Below are 17,726 nucleotides of genomic sequence, written 5' to 3' on the forward strand. Positions count from 1 at the left end.
TTTGGAAAAGCTATAAACCCTTTAACCTTTAGATTTAGTTGACTAACATATCCTACAACCAGGTTAGTTTTAATCAGGCAATGGCCTTTAGAATAGCTGTGTGATATATATTTTACGAGCAGCACCTGAATGCAGCATTGCTATATAGGCCAGACTGTGGTCTTGTCATAGCCAGGCGGGAAAGCTTTTTTGACCAACAGTGAACACACATGCACTCCCATTTCCCTTTTCCCCTCATTTCCACAAGAGGAGTAGGAGTAGTGTTTGGTTGAATCACAATGCTCTCTTTCAGAGTGAGTGACTCGTAGGAATTTGTTAGGCTAAAGGAAGAAGCAGAAACGTGGCTCTGCTGGATCGGCTTTCTCCTAAGAAGGCTGCTGGCTTTGTGACAAATTCAACCTGATCTCACCAGAATGCGTGACTCCACCACGACTCCTTAACACCACATTGCGTGGTGGAGTCACTAACTTTACTACATTTACGTGTCGGCACCACGCAAACAACCCCAATGTAAAGGGAATGAGGCTCCTTTGTCCAACCTGATCTCACCAGAATGCGTGACACACAATGCACTGTTTTTTGAGAACACAAAATGGTAACTAATGCACCATAATAGGCCTACATTCTGACGAAAAATACAAATGATTATGAATACAAATACAATAAAAGAAGCCTCCCGTGAGTTACTACAAGCTATAAAGTAGAGTTTAAAAACGTTTTATAGAATACAAAGCTCACTGCAGGACGTTGTAGAAATTCGTGTGTGCACCACGACCAAGGTAATTCACTTTACATTGGGGTTGTTTGCGTGGTGCCGACACGTAAATGTAACAAAGTCAGTGACTTCACCACGCAATGTGGTGTTAAGGAGTCGTGGTGGAGTCACGCAATCTGGTGAGATCAGGTTGGACAAATTAGGCCTCCTGAAGGGAGGAAGGCGTATCAGAAAAAAAGTCGTTGTTGCATTTACTTATGATGACTAATTTAAAGACATTATCAGTTCCTACTACAATTTGTCTGCCTCTTTCCACTCAGGCCTCTTCAGAGTGACTGAGATCATCTTTTTCACACATGGGTGCTGTCTGGTGTGTCTGCTCAGTGACACAGTGCAGGACCAGGAACAGACTGATATTTCCCACATCTGTGTCCCAGCTGATTAGCAACCATCAGCATGCCGTTCCTCCTTATCTCTTAGTCTGAGCTCACTGTTTTAAAAAAACATCTAACGGTCAACTTGAGACTCTAAGGCATCTTAATTGTAGGCTACACTGGGCAAGTGGGGGGAATTATATGACACCTTATTAGAGCTTATTCAAATGGTTTTTTAAAGGTAATTTCTTTCTTCTTTTTTATCTGGTAAGGTGAGTTTATTTCTATTTATTCTTTTACTTATTGTGGCCACAATAAGCTTCCATACAATCCTGATCCGCAGCACATTCAATGGCTCTATGTTGGGAGACTGTCGATTTTTCATTGCTAACAGACTGAAGCTATTGTGCATTTGAACAATAGCTTCAGCGATGTCGTTAGCAATGACAATGTAGTCCCAACAGTGCAATTTACAATATACATACACAAAATATTGCAATAAAAGCGTGCAAATGATACAATGGTACAAGTCAAATGCAGGAATGAGCAAACTATTTGCATGGAAAGACAAATAAGATAAGACAGAATGTAAATAAATGCTGCAGAGTCCAGGTATGTTTCCCAGCATTTCAGTGTTCAGTTGGAGGACAGAGTCTTCCTGCCTCTGCGCACCTGGTGTGTGTTTCACAGAGGACAAGAGTTTATTACCGTTCACCTCCAGTTGTTTGCTGTGGTTGCAGGTTTGTTGCAATTTCTGCTGCGGCGCACAATCAGACTCAAACCTGCTGAGAGCAAGAGGAGGAGGTCAAATACACCACAGAGCGAAACAAAAGGGAGGCAGGGGATGGAAAGGGCAATGTGCTCAGCCTCGGCTCACTGAACACATGCGATAAAGAAGAAAGGAAGGGTATATTATTCCATCTGTAATATAAAACATTTATGTGAGGCTGGAAAGGAGACTGTAGAATCAGCAAACCTCTTGAAAAGAGTTTAAATGCTGCATTTGTCAGGGTTTGGAATAAATGGAGCCAAATGAGTGATAGGTGAGGGAGCAGATGCCGCTGACAGGCTGGTATTCTGAGGTGCGTGTTGATGTTTCTGAGGAGAGTGGGAAATCCCATGGAGACTGAAGTGGACGTATCCAGGCCACTAGTTTGACTTTTAACTTGTTTTTAATCTTGGTTCAGACCCTTTTTCTTCTCAAGCAGATCAAGCATTTAGCCCCAATGGGATGGAGAAAGACAGGAATAGACAGAGAGAAGGGTGAGGCGGTCCTCAGGGCTTAAAAACATGTCAGTCATTTATTTTGTAGACCTACCATGGGAATACAAGGGTGGAAAAAGTACATCAAAATGTGCTACATCCTAATCTTTTCTTTATCAAATACATAGTTTAAAGCCACTGAAAAAAGTATTTCAGATCCTATTTATATCTCTATGACAGTCAATTAAACTGACATTTTTTAAATGAACATGCCGTCATCACATTTTCATTTAAATGTTTTGCTAAATTTGGATTGGTGTGATCAAATACTTTTTTCTAACTGAGCCGTGGCCGTTTGAGAGCAAACAAGAAATAAGGAAAATATAGAAATGATGTTGAACTAACCCAAATTGTTAACCAAAAATCAGGAACCCATCACTAAGTAGCTGATTAAAAAAATAATTTGTAAAGCCTTTAATAAGTCTTTACGTCTCTGGTGTGCATGTGTTGGGGCACGGCCCTCTGTCCAGCAGGCTGATAAATTCCAGCTGCACACCCACATGTCCCACACACCACTCACCCCTACATACATTATATAAGCCCTGCATTCCCGGGTGAACAGGTGCCAAAGCTGCATTTAACCCCAGACAGTTACTTCCTTCCTCCCTCTTACACAAAAACTCACACATTCAGGCTCCACAGATGCAAATCCAGACCTAATCCACATGAGCCATGTGTCGTTGCTCTAGGGAAGCATAACTATACGAAATGTTATCAAAGTCGCAATATCCAGATCAAAGGCAACATTTGTTGTAATATCATTCTATACACATTTTTCCAGGCCTGCAAACTTTATTCTACAGACAAAAAAAAACTTGTTTGGTAAAGGTCCTCTTCTAAAAACCACACCATGATCACATTTATATATATATATATATATATATATATATGCTAATGCAAATAATGATCATTCCCTCAACATATTGCAATTGTAAAATCAGTCAAATGAATCGCAATAAGTTACTTTTTTCTAAATCCCGCAGCCCTTGTTTGCTCTGAAGATGCCCACAGTGGGCCAGCCTCAGCCCGAAACCACAACACACTGCTTCTCTCAAGAGCTGCAAAGAGGCAACATGATGATTTGGGTCGGATTGAGGGGTTCAGAGGCCTCTTTCTAAATCGGACAAGCACATCATTTAAAAGACCTCAGACAGCTGTGGTGGGCTCTGTGAAAATCGAACCGAAGTGTTTGTATGTATGGCACGTGGGTACGCATGTGAGAGTCCCTGAGTAAGAGACAGAGAGAAAAAAGAGCCTGAATTAATTATTGAAATGTTCCCAAAGAACTGGCTCCAGAGCGGCGATTATTTTAGAAACAGAAGCCTAAATGTAGCCGAGCTCTGAGACAGGGGTAAGATTAGACAGTCTCAGCAGAAGATATGTCGAGTGTTCAGTGAGGTTTTAATAGACAGCAGATACTCTATCTTCTTTGATAAGACCAAGAAAACCAAACAGCAGGGCAGGTTTTATCTGCTTTCTGCCTATGTAAAAATGTACACAGAATTTAAAGGAATAATCCTCATGGCTTTAAACATCCCCAGTTCATTACCTACATTGATTCCATTACTTATTGTCTGTTAAGTTTAATTATGCAAATGAGGCCTTTTCTGATTAGATCAGCCAAAATGTAAAATGTACCCTCTTTGATGTACCATGAAAGCACAATAATAACACAGACAATAGAGGATTTCTACGTGCTATAAGATGGTACAAGATCAGGTTATAATGCAGCTAATTCATATTGTACATTGATGGTGCAAATCTTAATCACATTTTCAATAAATACAATCTCCAAAAGTGATGGAAATGTGTGACTTTTGGGCCCTTTTTTGTTCTTTAGCAGATGGCCATTTGCCTATTCTACGAGAAGTTGTAGTGGTCCAACATAAAGGCTAGTACGTCAACGTATTTATTTATTGAATAACATTTTAATAGTATCCTTGCAGCAAAGCCAGCAGACTATTCATTTTGAAAAACACTTAATTTGGACATGATTTACCCTGATATTTATAAGCTATCTGACTTTATGTATGCTACTGTTTGTAAAAGCCCCCTTCAGGGTCTCACTGGGACTTTTAACCCCGCCCTGAGGTGGCTTTTTACAGACAAAACAAAAGACTGACTGTCGGTCATAACTCCATTATGGTCTGTTTCTAAAGCAGATGGCAGAGTGCTCTTGTCTTTTCTTTAGTCATGGACATTCCGTTTTTAAGTATTTTACTCCCAGCTGGACTATGAGGCATTTAGATTCCACTGGATGCCATTTTTAGGGATGTGGGTGTATTGTTTAACTTGGCAGACGTCTTCCCCCTGGTCACTGTTGGTCGAGGTTCCTCTGCTTGGCCTTTCCCTGCTCCCATGTCTTCGTTGGAAGCCTAAATATAGCCGGTGTAATCTAGTGTATATTCAATAAATCTGTCATTTTAATTTCTGCTCTGCGTTTGTTTACGACATAGAGCAAGGGTTTTTATCGGGGCACATGTGCTGTGGGCCTGCGGCGCTGAGGCGTGTTGATGGAGGGTGTGGTCGCGGCAGCTGGCAGAATTTCTCTGAGGTTTTTTACGTCTCCATCTTCCCGTCCTGTGATCCTCCCACGGACACAGCTCCATAACATTTCATAGGGAATCTCTCAAGGGGATTTAGATTTTAAACACAGACAACCTGCATGTCCTGATGTTTTTTAATTAAAATATTATAATTAGGAGGATAATTACCACTTCAAAAACCTACTTGAAGGTGATTTAAAAGTAGATGAACCACTATAAGTAAGCCCTTTTAGGTCATATGTAAAACACGTACATTTTTCTACATTTCTGCACTTTGTGTAATCACACTAAACGCCCTACTCAAGGCTTTTCTGTTTGTGCTGCAGCATGTTGTTAAAGTGAAACTGATTAATGATCAATTTGTCCTGAAGACTCCATCCTACTCAGCGGATGTATCAGTGGTGAATGTGCTGTGTGAGCTTCAATCAGTCAGCTTCAATCAGCAGAACTGACAACTGAAACACTTGTATCAATCAAGTAGTTTAGATTTTTAAAGAGGCCTTATTATGCTTTTGGGGTTTTCTATTTACTGTTGTGGGTTCTAGAGGTTTTTGTTCATGTAAATGGTCTGCAAAGGCTAAAATCCCAAAGTCCCCTCCAGAGGGAGTTTCTCTCCCACAAACTCCCCCCTGCGACGCCATGTTGTCCATTTTTTACTTCCATGACAAAGTGATACCATTGCGAAGAGCGTTCACACAGCAGCGTGCGTTGACGCTTGGAGGTGGGCGTATCTGAAGCTTGGGGATTTTTTGCGAGCAACGCGACCAACAACCAATCACATGAATCTCCCGCCGCCGACATACAAAGCAATAGCAATGTTAAAACGAAGTAAACTGGATATAAAATCCCCAAACAGGCGAAAACCTACCAGTTTCATCCACTGTCTCTGCCTCCTCCCTCCATGCCTCGCTCCTCCGGTTTGTATCCCGGTAGATGAACAGAGACTGATCATACAGCACCGGGTGATTCACTACCGCTATAATGAATTTTCCCTCCATTTTTTGGAATATGAGGAAATGACCTGCGTAGTCTCTCCCAGCATACACGCGGTTTGATTGGCTAGCGCTTGTAATGGCAGATTTGCATAAACGGGATTTCATTGGCTGACGCCTCCGTCAAGGCGTCAAAAGTTGAACATTGCTCAACTTTTGAAGCCAGCTACGCCAGCAACGCTCCACGTCGCTTCCCAAAATGCAGTTCGGCTAAAAGTGACGTCACCCCATTCAAAGTGAATGGGCAGAAGCGTTGGAAGCTTCAACGCACGCCGCTGTGTGGACGGGCCGTGACGCTGTATACTGGCTAGCGTCCCAACCCGTCGTATGTGATAGGCTAAGTGGCGGGACATCTCTAAGCAGACTGAGCTCTGGTTTCAGACAGAGGGTGAAAAAAGTATGAGAAAAATTAAGAGCTTTTTGAATATTAAAAGCATGTAAACATGTCACGGTAGAGGAGCAAAATACAAATATGAACCTGAAAATGATACACTTTATCACTTTCTTGTAGAGTTATCTGAGAAGATCCATAGCTACCACTCATCATATCATAGGTCCTCTCGTCTTATTTGAGCAAGAAAGGTCACACATATTATTTTTGATATCATGCAGTGTTTTGGAAAATGTCTTGCACATGCATGTGAAGAAAGCTAACACTACTCAAGAACAAAAAAACATACTCTGGTATTAGTTTCTAGAATAACATTTAGAGTTTTTGTAATGACAACAATTTGGAGCTAATGTTGTTTTCCAATATTCAAGGTTATAAGAACAGAACAGAACAGCTAGAAATCCCTGAGAGAAACTGCCTATTCGTGCACATATACTCAAACTGACAGGCGCTCCCTTGCTTAGTCTGTCCACAAACAATGTCACTCACTGTGACAAGGTCTTGCATGCATGCCCATATTTTATATATATAAGAAAAAATCAGCACTGGAAAAACTGTCTTTACCTCAAAATTGAACAAAGTGAGTCTGTTCCTTTCACACGTGCAGGGACATTTCACATGGACCTGCCCTATGCAGTAAGGACTAACTGGTCACATTCACTACATACAAAGTTTTGTTCCAGTCGATGTAAAGAATCACACGAGTTTAGCTCTTGTGGTGTATAATTAGACCCTCTGAACATGGGTGGCGCTGCAATGGAAAACAAAGCACACTACCAGACCCCGTCCTGGTTTAGGTGCTCCTAGAGGCCTTCAAGAAACACACCCTGATTTGAACTTACACTGCAGGGTTAAAAAGGTTTAATGTCTTCATCCCTACTGACAGCATGCATCATAGGATCTCTCGTCAATCCCTTCATCTGTGTTTCACTTACATCATGTGTTATGGTGGTCGTAATGACCTCTGGGCCATCATGGGGTCTACTGAAGAAAAGCCTGTGCAGAAATATTTAACAACCTGACCTGGCAGTACAATTAAAGAATTATCTTGCTGTTAGATGGTTACTCTTAGACCTTCTTACAGGGTTTGTGCTATATCTTGAAAGTTTGGGGGAACTTTTCTCCAATCCTCATTTTATTTATTGGATTGAATATAAATTCCTTGTCTTCATCTACACAAACACTGAAATATACACAAAACTAATAATTGAATGGAAACATGTATTTAGATTTGTATCGTTTTATGTAATCTCCTGGCATCTCACAATAGTGACAATATACATTAATTGCTGTCGGATTTTTTTTTCTGCTAACCTAATTTTTTATAATTAAGATGTGATGATTAAGGCTTTTGGATTTAGAAATGTTAGTTTAGATACCTTAAGAGTGCTAAGCTTAATGAACCATGTTTGCTAGTGAGCTAACAATACAATCTATTCAGCAAAGAAGTACTAACTTCATACAAATAATCAACTTTTTCTCCAAAAGAAAGTCTCAAAAAGACAAAAGACTCAACAGCCTACAAGAAAATGACCAAGCAAAGTGTATCCACATATATTATAACTGCCTGAAGGTCGCTTACATTAAAAGCTCTTATCAAATAACGTTGATGCTCAAAGTTAATCGGGTTTCTTTCAAAAGCAGGAGCATAAAAAGATCAAACATCTAATTAGCAGACTATTCTGAAATCAGCAGCTTTCTGTATTTTGTCTGCGGCACTCAGGATATAAACCTCAGTAATACATCACTTGAGAGGCCTTTAGTGTGTTTAGTCTCTGACTTTAATGGTATTTACACCTGGCGTTTCTTTCTGCTGTATTTCAAATGAATACCATAAAGCATTTAAGATTTTATAATTCATTGTTGACATTTCAACACATGTCATATTTCATGCCAAGAAAGCCTATTGTATTGATGTTGAACTAAATGAATGTGTACCGAGGAGCAAGTTTATGCATTTGTGTATTTGTGGTGGTGAGACATGAAAGAAATGTGCTGCATTTCTGTTCATTAATCTTCTTGACATCAGCTGGTGCAGCTCTGAGAGTATTAACCAATAAAATGCCAAACATTTCCACTGGAGAGTCAAGACGAGACTTTCTGAAGCCATTTGCCATTCCAGTGATTCCTTCTTCATGTCTGAGTGCTATGTGGGTTTCCCCCACACGACACAATCCTCTCACCAACTGCCAGCGCCTCTCCTCTCTCTGAAGATGGAGACACATTTGGCGTTTCACCAGCTGTTTCATGAAAAAAATGTGTTGCTCTCGTCTGGCGGCTCCTGGCCTTTTGGCATATGATCCTGTGGTGGAGTGTGTACACTTGCCAGCAGGATTCTCTTACAAGGTGTGGCCAGGGACCTTGGAAGGCGTCTTTTGGGTGCCACATTTTCAACTGTCTGCATCGACAGTCTTTCTTCAAAGTCTGATGGTTATTCCACGTTCATTCTGTGAAGGTCACATTATCAATAAACCACAAGTGTGATATGGATAATCCCTTTGGATTAGGGCCAAGCGTTTTTATGAAGCCTTCAAAGTATGGCTGAGTGTTTCCATGTCTGCAGTAATAGATTACCTCTAAAAAGGAACACACACGCTATATAAACCACATTTTGGCCACTCTAGCTGAGAGATAGTGATGAAGAAATGACACAGTTTGATTTATTTGATCCTTGAGCTGTACAGTCAATAGTTGTGTGTGCCAGCCTTGAAGCTGCTCCCTGGCATTGTCCCCAGAATTCATGATAACTCACTGAAGTGTAATTTCTTCTTTCAGGGATGGCCCCTTTTCATAATGCTACATCACTGCTCTGTAAGGGAGAAACCCAGGACAAAAGAAAAGAGTGATGCTCCCTGCTGGAGGGATGAGGTTAGTACAATATATAGCATCTTCAAAAAACATCAAGATCCAAAATGTAAGATTTAATAATATTGTCGTAGTTATAGCACGACTGTCAGAACCTCGACACAAACTGATGAACCCAAATGCACGACCCAGAGACAAAGTCTTGAATGTAATAAAAAAGTGTATTTATTTTTAACAGATCAGGTAATCCCTCTTAACAGAGTAGGTAGTGGAAATAACAAAAAGCGCTCACAAGGAGGAAAAAACTAACGTAACAAAAAGAGGACTTCATAAAAACTTAAGCCTAACAAAATAAACAAACAAAACCTGACATGAGTGAAAAGCGATCCTTTCAGAGATGAGGCTTGGCACGACTATTCGGAGAAACAAACAAGACGAACTGACACAGGACAGGGGAGAGACAGGACTATTTAAACATGAGGTGAGTGGGAACAGGTGGAAACAATCAGGGGCGGGGCAGACACTGATGATGGCGGGAAAAACACACAAGGGGAGGAAGAAACAGGAAATGAAAGACAAGAGGTAAATACAAAATAAAACAGGAAATGACAGACAAAATACATAAACAAACTAACACATTTGACGAGACACAACAATGACAATCTTAAACCCCAGTCTCTTACAACAATGTAACATATACTCAAGTCATAGAAATAGTGCAAGAAGATATAGAACTTTTTATAATTTCAGGCATTGCTGTTAACATTTGTGTAGGTTTCTTATTTTCCTCAGAGATATCACTGCAAATCCAACTATGCATGGCCATAAAGCAGCTGCCCCTTTGTCTCAACTGCACACTTTTTCAAAAGCAAGACAATAGCTCCCCCTGTGGTCTGATATTGATAAATGCAAGCTGTATGTCGGCTTTAAGATAATTTTGAGGTAGTGTGTTAATGCAGTTACTGATGTTTTTAGCTGTGAAATGTGTTTGACAGATCCCCTGCAGCAGAGATTCCCAATTAAAAAAGTCAGCGCTGCCTCGTGTCAAAGCTTTCAGAGCGGTAGAAACAAAATGAAGCGGAGAACTGTCATGTTCAGGACCTGAAAAGAATAAAGACAGACAATACAAAACACTTTGTGATAGAATCCATCTTTTATTTTTATTTTCTGTGATCCGGTGGTGATGCCTCTTCATTTGAACTTGAGTAATGTTTGAATCAAATTAAACAATTAGTCAAAGAATGACAATAATATGTTTAACTATTTTGATAATTAATTCTTCAAAAAAAAAGTATGAAAAATTGCACCAAAATAAATGCTTTTTCAGCCCCTAAAATATGGAGATTTTCTTCTTGATCTCTTTTTATATCATATTAAATTGAATATCTCTGCCTTCAACTGACGAAACAAAATATTTGAAGACACTTTTGGGAACGAGAAGCGGACATTCTTTCCTATTTTCGTAATACATACGTAATTGGCAGACAACCAATAATTAAAATAAACGTTAGTTGCAGCCGCATTCAATTCACTTTACCTTATACCTTTACCTTATACATATCCTATTTTACTGTCGTCTTTGTATTGCTTTTACTTTACTTATTCTTTTTTATTTGTATTAATAATTTATAATGAATTTGTCTTGGTTTTGTTTAGCTTTCTGATATCTTTTGAGTATCCTGCCTCTGCTTGGTCTATCCAAGCACTTTGTAAAAACTCTGCTTTTAATGGGTGCTATATATAAATAATGTTATTATTCTTACAATCTACAACATGAGTAAGAGCTTGTCAATGCCAATGAAAGACACCTGTCACTAACCTGGCTGACTCAGGTGGCTGTGGCTCAATAGGGAGGCTGTGGCTCAGTGGCTAGTGTGCTGGACTTCGAATTAGGGGGTAGCAAGTTCGAGTCCCACTGCAGTCAGCATGTCGTTGTGTCCCTGGGCGAGACACTTCACCCCAAATTGCCTCTGTAGGAATTGTCCACAGTACTGACTGTATGTAAGTCGCTTTGGATAAAAGCGACATGACAAATGATATGTAATGTAATGACTCTGTAGGTTGTAAGAAACATTGATTGTTCTTCCACAATAAAAACGAGTGAGAAATCCCAATGTTTTTCAAGAATTACAAGAATGTACAGTTAGGTGCTGAGAAGAGAGCTCTCTAACAATAGTCCTTTATAGCTGTACCTCCCATAGTGTCTTTGGATCCAACCACAACCTCCAGTGAGCGAAACAAACTAGAAGGCGCAATCAAAAATGTGGAACGGTTCTCTGCCAGGAAAACAGGCCTAATTGATTTCCTATGTGTCTTTGTCTCTCCTGTGTAGCCGTGGAGGAAAGAGGATGAAGGAAGAAATAGGAGAAAGAAAGAAAAAAGGCCATCAGAGGTCATCCTCTGGGACTGCAACCAAACCCGAGGGGAGTTTCTGCAGACGCCCTGTGTCTCGAGCCAATCCATCTCCACAGATTCACCTGCACCGCTCTGCATTGTATTCTGCCTGCCTGCTACTCTGCCTGTCTTCATGACTGCAGCAACATCTGGTAGAGGAGCAAGTGGATTCAAATAGAACATCTGCACAGCAGCGAGCAGCCAAGTCAACAAACACTCCCAATGAAGGTAGTCACAGTTCCCAAACACAAGGCTACATTGTGTTTGGGAACCTATTTTTCTTTAATTGAGACCATATTAAGTATTGGCACGGTTTCCCTCATTACAACAACGATGAAGACCGCTCACTTGTGCCAGTCGCCGTATGACATATAACACACACTGTGCAGGGATATGCTGCAATTACTTTTTTTTGCAAACAATTAGCAAGGTATGCAAATGAAATCAAGTGAAAAACAAGGAGCAATGTTCTAAACAGCAAGCAGCAACATTTTGTCAGATAATTGCTTTGTTGTATGCATAAATGCATCATATGTTGCCAAAAAGCAGTGAGCTGCATAATGTATAATGGGCAATAGATATATATAATACGCAAAAACATCTACTGTTAATGATGCTGTTTCATTTTTGATAGTTATTTTGTTCCCAATTTACAGATTGTCATTGAAACATTTTCAAAATCTCACTGCACTTTCTCTCATTTCTGTTTCATAAAAGAGCCTGAGACACAATGCAGGATCCCTCCAATGCAGCACAGTTCCAACATTGAGACTGCACACTTGAGCAGGAGTGCATACTGTAAGTACACACGATTGGCTTGCGGTGGTCATGTGACTGCAGGCTGTAGTCCCTTGTGTTAGAAAACGGTAATTGAGGCTTCCATATGGTATAGATCAGATGTAGCCCTCACCACAGCATTCCTCCTCCAGCACAGAGGCTCTACGCTTGTTTCCACAGTGAAAAATTGAGCTAATCAAACAACTATTGGCAAAAGACAATACTATATATTCTCCCTCTTGTCATAACATACCTCACTTATTCGACACCTTCTGCTTAACACTATTTTTTTGACTGAAAACAAAAGCTGGGCTCTTCTATGTTTTTTAGAAGGAGATATGTATTTAGATGATGATATACTGCTATACTTATTGCCATATTCAAGGAGAATATCTGTGTTTGCGATGGGTGATGAACAGGAAAACATTGCTAGTGGTCTTTGCAGTACAAAACATGCCCTTTTTTCTATGGCAGATTATGCCAAACTACTAAATCCTGCCCATCTTCCATCATCCCTCATGTATGCCTGTACATTCATTTAACTAAGTGGGTGGTTGTATTTAGTTTGATAGTCCTACACTTCCCTGTGATGCTGCGAGATTCCTGTATATCCCATAATAGCATTACTGCCCTTGTGCTGCCCTCAATGCACACTGCGTACATGATTTTGTATAATTGTTTGCTTTACAGTTATAAAAAAATGAGCTCAAATATGTGTGAATGTGAACTATACAGAACAGTGTTTGATGTTTAAATCTGCATTGTAGTATTACAAAAAAAATAGAGCTTTATTCATAATACCATAAAATGTAATGTGGACACAGTTCTTTTTTAGATACATGCACAAATTAAATAATAATAAATAAGAGAATGAATAACATAATTAGTTTTGACATTATTACTGAGCAGATGTAAAAACTCTCCATGTAAGAAAAAAGAGGAAATGTTCCACGGTCACATGACAATCTTATCTAGATCAAATAAATGGAAATAAAATACAAAATACCATGTCGGTCCAAATACACTTTAGTACCAACTTAACCAAAAGCCCCCTAACAGGCAGGTCAGGTTTCCTACCTTATTTGTAAAGTAATCCTTATCATGCATGGTTATAGCTACTTTCACAGCAGTGAGGGACACACCTGTGAGTTAGTGACCATTCTTCCATGCACTAATAAATGTTATAAAAATGTTAAAAAGCCTATTCCAAATAACCCCATGGGGCCCTACCCCTGTTGGTTCATGAACTTCACTTAACTCAACAGAGTTTAGGGATTTGGGATCACAATATTTGGTTTTAGGCATGGGACAGGAAGTTTCACAACCTTGAGGCCTTTTATTAGCAAACTCTTCAAATGTGTAGTTGAATATTGAAATATTTTTGAATTTGGCCCATTAACTGTAAAACATAAAGCTTCAACTAGGTTAGTTGCACTGCTTAATGACATTTCATCTAGCGTTTAAGCCGGTTTCTTTGCTAGGCTAAGGCAGTTTAGTGAAAAAAGTGTAGGCCGACATATTTCTAAAAATGTTCACAGTTTATCATGGAAACTAATATTGACATTTGTAAATAAACTAAATAAAGTAATAGTACTTTTAATATAAACATTTATAATTAAACATTTACAAATATGATAATAAGGAAAAACACTTTTTAAAAGCAAATCATTTGAATTCATCGACGTCTGTATTCGTCTGTCATGTTTTGAAAAATGCTGATGGCTAACGGAAACAACATAAAACTAGAAATAAAATGAGTTATTTCTTTAAAAACTTGAAACGAAATTACAGCCACCAACATGAGTGTACAACTTGAGCTTCGCCTTAACATATGGAAATATGTCAGTGTTTAACCCATAGGCTATCTATAAATAAAAAAATTCTACCAGGTTAGTTACACTGCTCCAAGACATTTGATCTAGCTTTCAAGCCATTTTCTGTACTACATAATGTGGGAATATTCCCACATTAAAACATATGTTTATTTGTTCTCTGTTTATCATGTAAACTAGTCGTTTCATTAGTAAATCAACTCAATAAAACTAAACAATATAAGAATAATTAGGGTAAGTGAATGGGATAACCGTTGGTGTTGGATGGATCAGTGACGTCACTTGTGGAACTACATCAACGTATGTAACGTTTGCCTTGTTTATAAAATGCTAGTAGCTAACAGCAAGAACACAAACTTGAAATATATTAAGTAGTTTCATACAAACTTGAAACCAAACCAATCTCAGCCGCCAAACTTGAGTTTTTAAGTGTGGGGGAAAAAATAGTGCGCTGTCTCTTTAAGGTTCCTCAGCTAGTCTGTTTCGTATTGATCAATCCACCATTTTCCAACACACAGCGGCGGCAGTGCTAACATAGCTCCGGCAGCGAGAGAGAGAAGAGAGCCTCCCCTCTACCTGGAGAGGAAGCCAGGGACCGGGGCAGTCATGGCAGCGAACATGTACCGGGTTGGAGGTAAGGTGGAGGGGGGGAACATTTCACAAGCTTCCCGTAGTGTGTTTATGGCGGACGTGAAACAACCGTGGGTCTTTTTTAAACAGAGCGTGGTCCGTAGTCTTTTATTTCCCTAAAGCTAAAGAGCCTTGTGCTTCACAGATGATGAGGGTGGTGAAGAGGAGGATGGTGATGAAGAGTAGTCTGGTTTCCCTCGTTTCTTTTGTGTTTCTTGTAACTTGCGACGCTCTCCTGACAACTAATTCGACAAGCTGATGCACCTACAGTCACATGCATTGTGTTTCTATGCATTTAAGGGGACATGGGGAACGTATTGTAAAAGTTTTTGCGTACCATTCAAACTACTCTTTCATGAGGGGAACTAACATCATGAGTAAACCTGCAGAAACCCCGTAAAATGTGCAGAGTAGATGCAGTCATGTGGTATGATTCCCTTAGTGCAGAGAAACAAACTAGGATTTAAAAAATAATAACAAAGTTTAAGCTGAAATGGGTAAATGTGTTTTTCCTTGCATGCTCAAAGATGCATTTTCACCACATTTCAATCAGAGGTATTTCTCCTCATTTCGTTCAGGCATCTCCAGTTAATACCTAATGAAGATTCCTGTTTCCCCCTCCCACTCGTTTTCTGCTCATTGCTCTGATTCACATCCTGTAGGTAATGTCTAAAAAAACAGGCACATGAAAGTTAGTGCATTAGAGTTTAAATAAGGAAATGTTTTTTTAAAAAAGGGGATGGACATGAGAAAGCTCAATAATTGACAGGCAAATAATCAGATGCCCCATTAGGGTTGCAGAATTTTGACTGTTTCTCACATGTTGTTTTTCAAAAATGTTACTGTCAAAGTGTCAGAACAACCAAAATAAGGTGGGCCATGTTATAGTTTAATGTATAATGTAGTTTATGGCAGGTGTCATTGTTTAGAGGTTAGTTCAGTAGGTTAGTCTGTAGATCCATCAAGCCTACATTTCCATTCATGTTTTTTTATAGCAGTCCAAGTTTTTCCTTGTTATAGTTGTTTACAAAATTGCATACTTCTTCCTAATTCAAAGTAAACGCGTGTATGGAAAATTGAGCAAGAGTGACTGAAGATACATTGACGTGCCATTGCTGACAATTGTCTAGTGAAACAGGAATGCTGATCATGACTCTATTTGGCATTGTACCCGCAATAAAAATAGCCTGTAGTGAACGTCATAGCCCTCTTATTTAGTCAAATGAAACAGGGCCTACCTGAGTGAGAGCAGGATTATGTCCAGAACAGGGCAGAAAGTTAACACTTCAGCAGCCACATGTTGTTGAATTAAGTACAGCTCATTACACTGTCGGCCTCACTTGCTGAGATGCTAGGTGTTCTTATGTGTCTTTTTTTTCCAAATGTCCCTGCCGGTGTATTTTGACGTGATACTGGACCCATCTGCAGTTAACAGTGAAAAAAGGAAACCCATTAATACCATAACAAATATCAACATATATCCAAGTTGTTCTGTTTGTTTAAAATCTTAGAGTCGTAATAAGTCCACGCATAACTGTGGGACCTCCTGGAGTAATATAATGTCTCTGAGCGTCAGCAGTCAGGGTTTAGATCAGCTCACACCACTATTTACTCCGGCGACTGTTGTTATGGATGACATAGGTACCCAGTGAAGTGATAGGGTAGGATTTCATTGTGACTCACACAATGTTGGTGTTTTTAAATTCTTTATTCACTGACCTTATCGGCTATCTTGATAATAATTGGGATCATTTCCGCAATCCACTTTATTATGTTCAGGATAATCGTAACATGAATGATTGCTATTATGGGCTGCATCACAGTCCTTCTTATTGATCATACCAAACAAGTTTATTCTTTGCCCTTATTAGGTGAAATTATAAACAAATAGGCCTAAGTGTGTAATAACCAAACTAATGTAAAACCGTAAAGCGTGAACTCGCATCACTTAATTAAAGTAACCATTATAATATATTGTATTTTTTTTGCCACAGAGATTAAAAAAAATGAGCCCAATTTGGCCTATATTAAGCCTATTAATTGGCTGAATTCTCCTAAGACCTATTCAACTTAACAACAGGACAAAGCGGGACCCTCGGAAAGATGGCCGCCTCTTTGCAAGACAATGCAGGATCATCTTGAAAAAGCAATGACTTCCCTTGTGTTTGAACCGTGAACAAAAGCTGCTCCATGGGCCCTGCTGTCTTTGTTTTTATCGTGCAGGCCACACGCCACTCTTCCTGCAGCGCTCCGTCCCAGTGCTTTCCCTCCAAACACAGGAAAGTGTTGTGACTAAGTGTAGGCTATATCATAAGTCTTATCATCTTAATGGCGGGAAAGGAAGAGAGGCATGCTTTTTGTGCTCTGGCCACAGAAGTTTCAAAAGTCTGAACCTATAAACAAGAGTCACCAAGGCTGGCTGCAAACCTGTTCACACAAAAATGACTCTCAAAAGACAATAGGAAAATATGTAGTTGTGTTAAGATCTTGTTTTGAATGATAGGTTCACAAAGTCTGTGCTTTGTGTGAAAATGTTCTTCTTAAAGATGGTTATAAGCTCTTTTCCTAAAGCACTTGCAATCAGGAATTTTAGATATAGGAATCGAGAAAGCAAAACTCTCTCAAAATGTTGATTGTGGTGAATTTCCTTTATCGGGATAATCGTAAATATCCTCACCAGTAAAAAAGCGATATAACTTGCTACTATGGCAGTGAGGTGAACAAAAGCGCTTGATTTAAAAAAATACAGGATTTATAATGTAAGAGAACAATTTCAAAAACGTTCTTGAAAAAGTTTGACTTTGAGTTAAGTTTTTTTTTTTATTATCAAAATGTGAGGTAAAGGGATTCAAGGGTTTTTTTTGTGGCATTTTAAAAATGATCATCGTTTTGGTGATTAAGAGTTTAATATATTTTCATATCAACTACTTCCATTTCAAGTGAAAAAAATCCTAAGGCCTCGTTCTGTAGAAAAAATTAATTCCTAACTTCATCTGGAGCAAATACG

The 17,726-nt window shown here is 39.3% G+C and overlaps 1 protein-coding gene across 2 annotated transcripts in view; it reads left to right on the forward strand.

Moving 5' to 3' along the window:
- The first annotated feature begins 14,574 nt into the window (after positions 1 to 14,574).
- mta1 (metastasis associated 1) overlaps positions 14,575 to 17,726 on the forward strand; it is a 49,435-nt gene continuing 46,283 nt past the window's right edge. Inside the window, exon 1 of one of the 2 annotated variants that reach the window (XM_034235369.1) lies at positions 14,575 to 14,723. In XM_034235369.1, the coding sequence (XP_034091260.1) occupies positions 14,696 to 14,723 (28 nt within the window). In that variant the 5' untranslated portion in view covers positions 14,575 to 14,695. The remainder of the gene's footprint in view (positions 14,724 to 17,726) is intronic. The other variant, XM_034235368.1, reaches the window with a different exon arrangement.

This window comes from Gymnodraco acuticeps, unplaced genomic scaffold (assembly GCF_902827175.1).
Source record: "Gymnodraco acuticeps unplaced genomic scaffold, fGymAcu1.1, whole genome shotgun sequence".
NCBI classification, from domain to species: Eukaryota; Metazoa; Chordata; class Actinopteri; order Perciformes; family Bathydraconidae; genus Gymnodraco; species Gymnodraco acuticeps.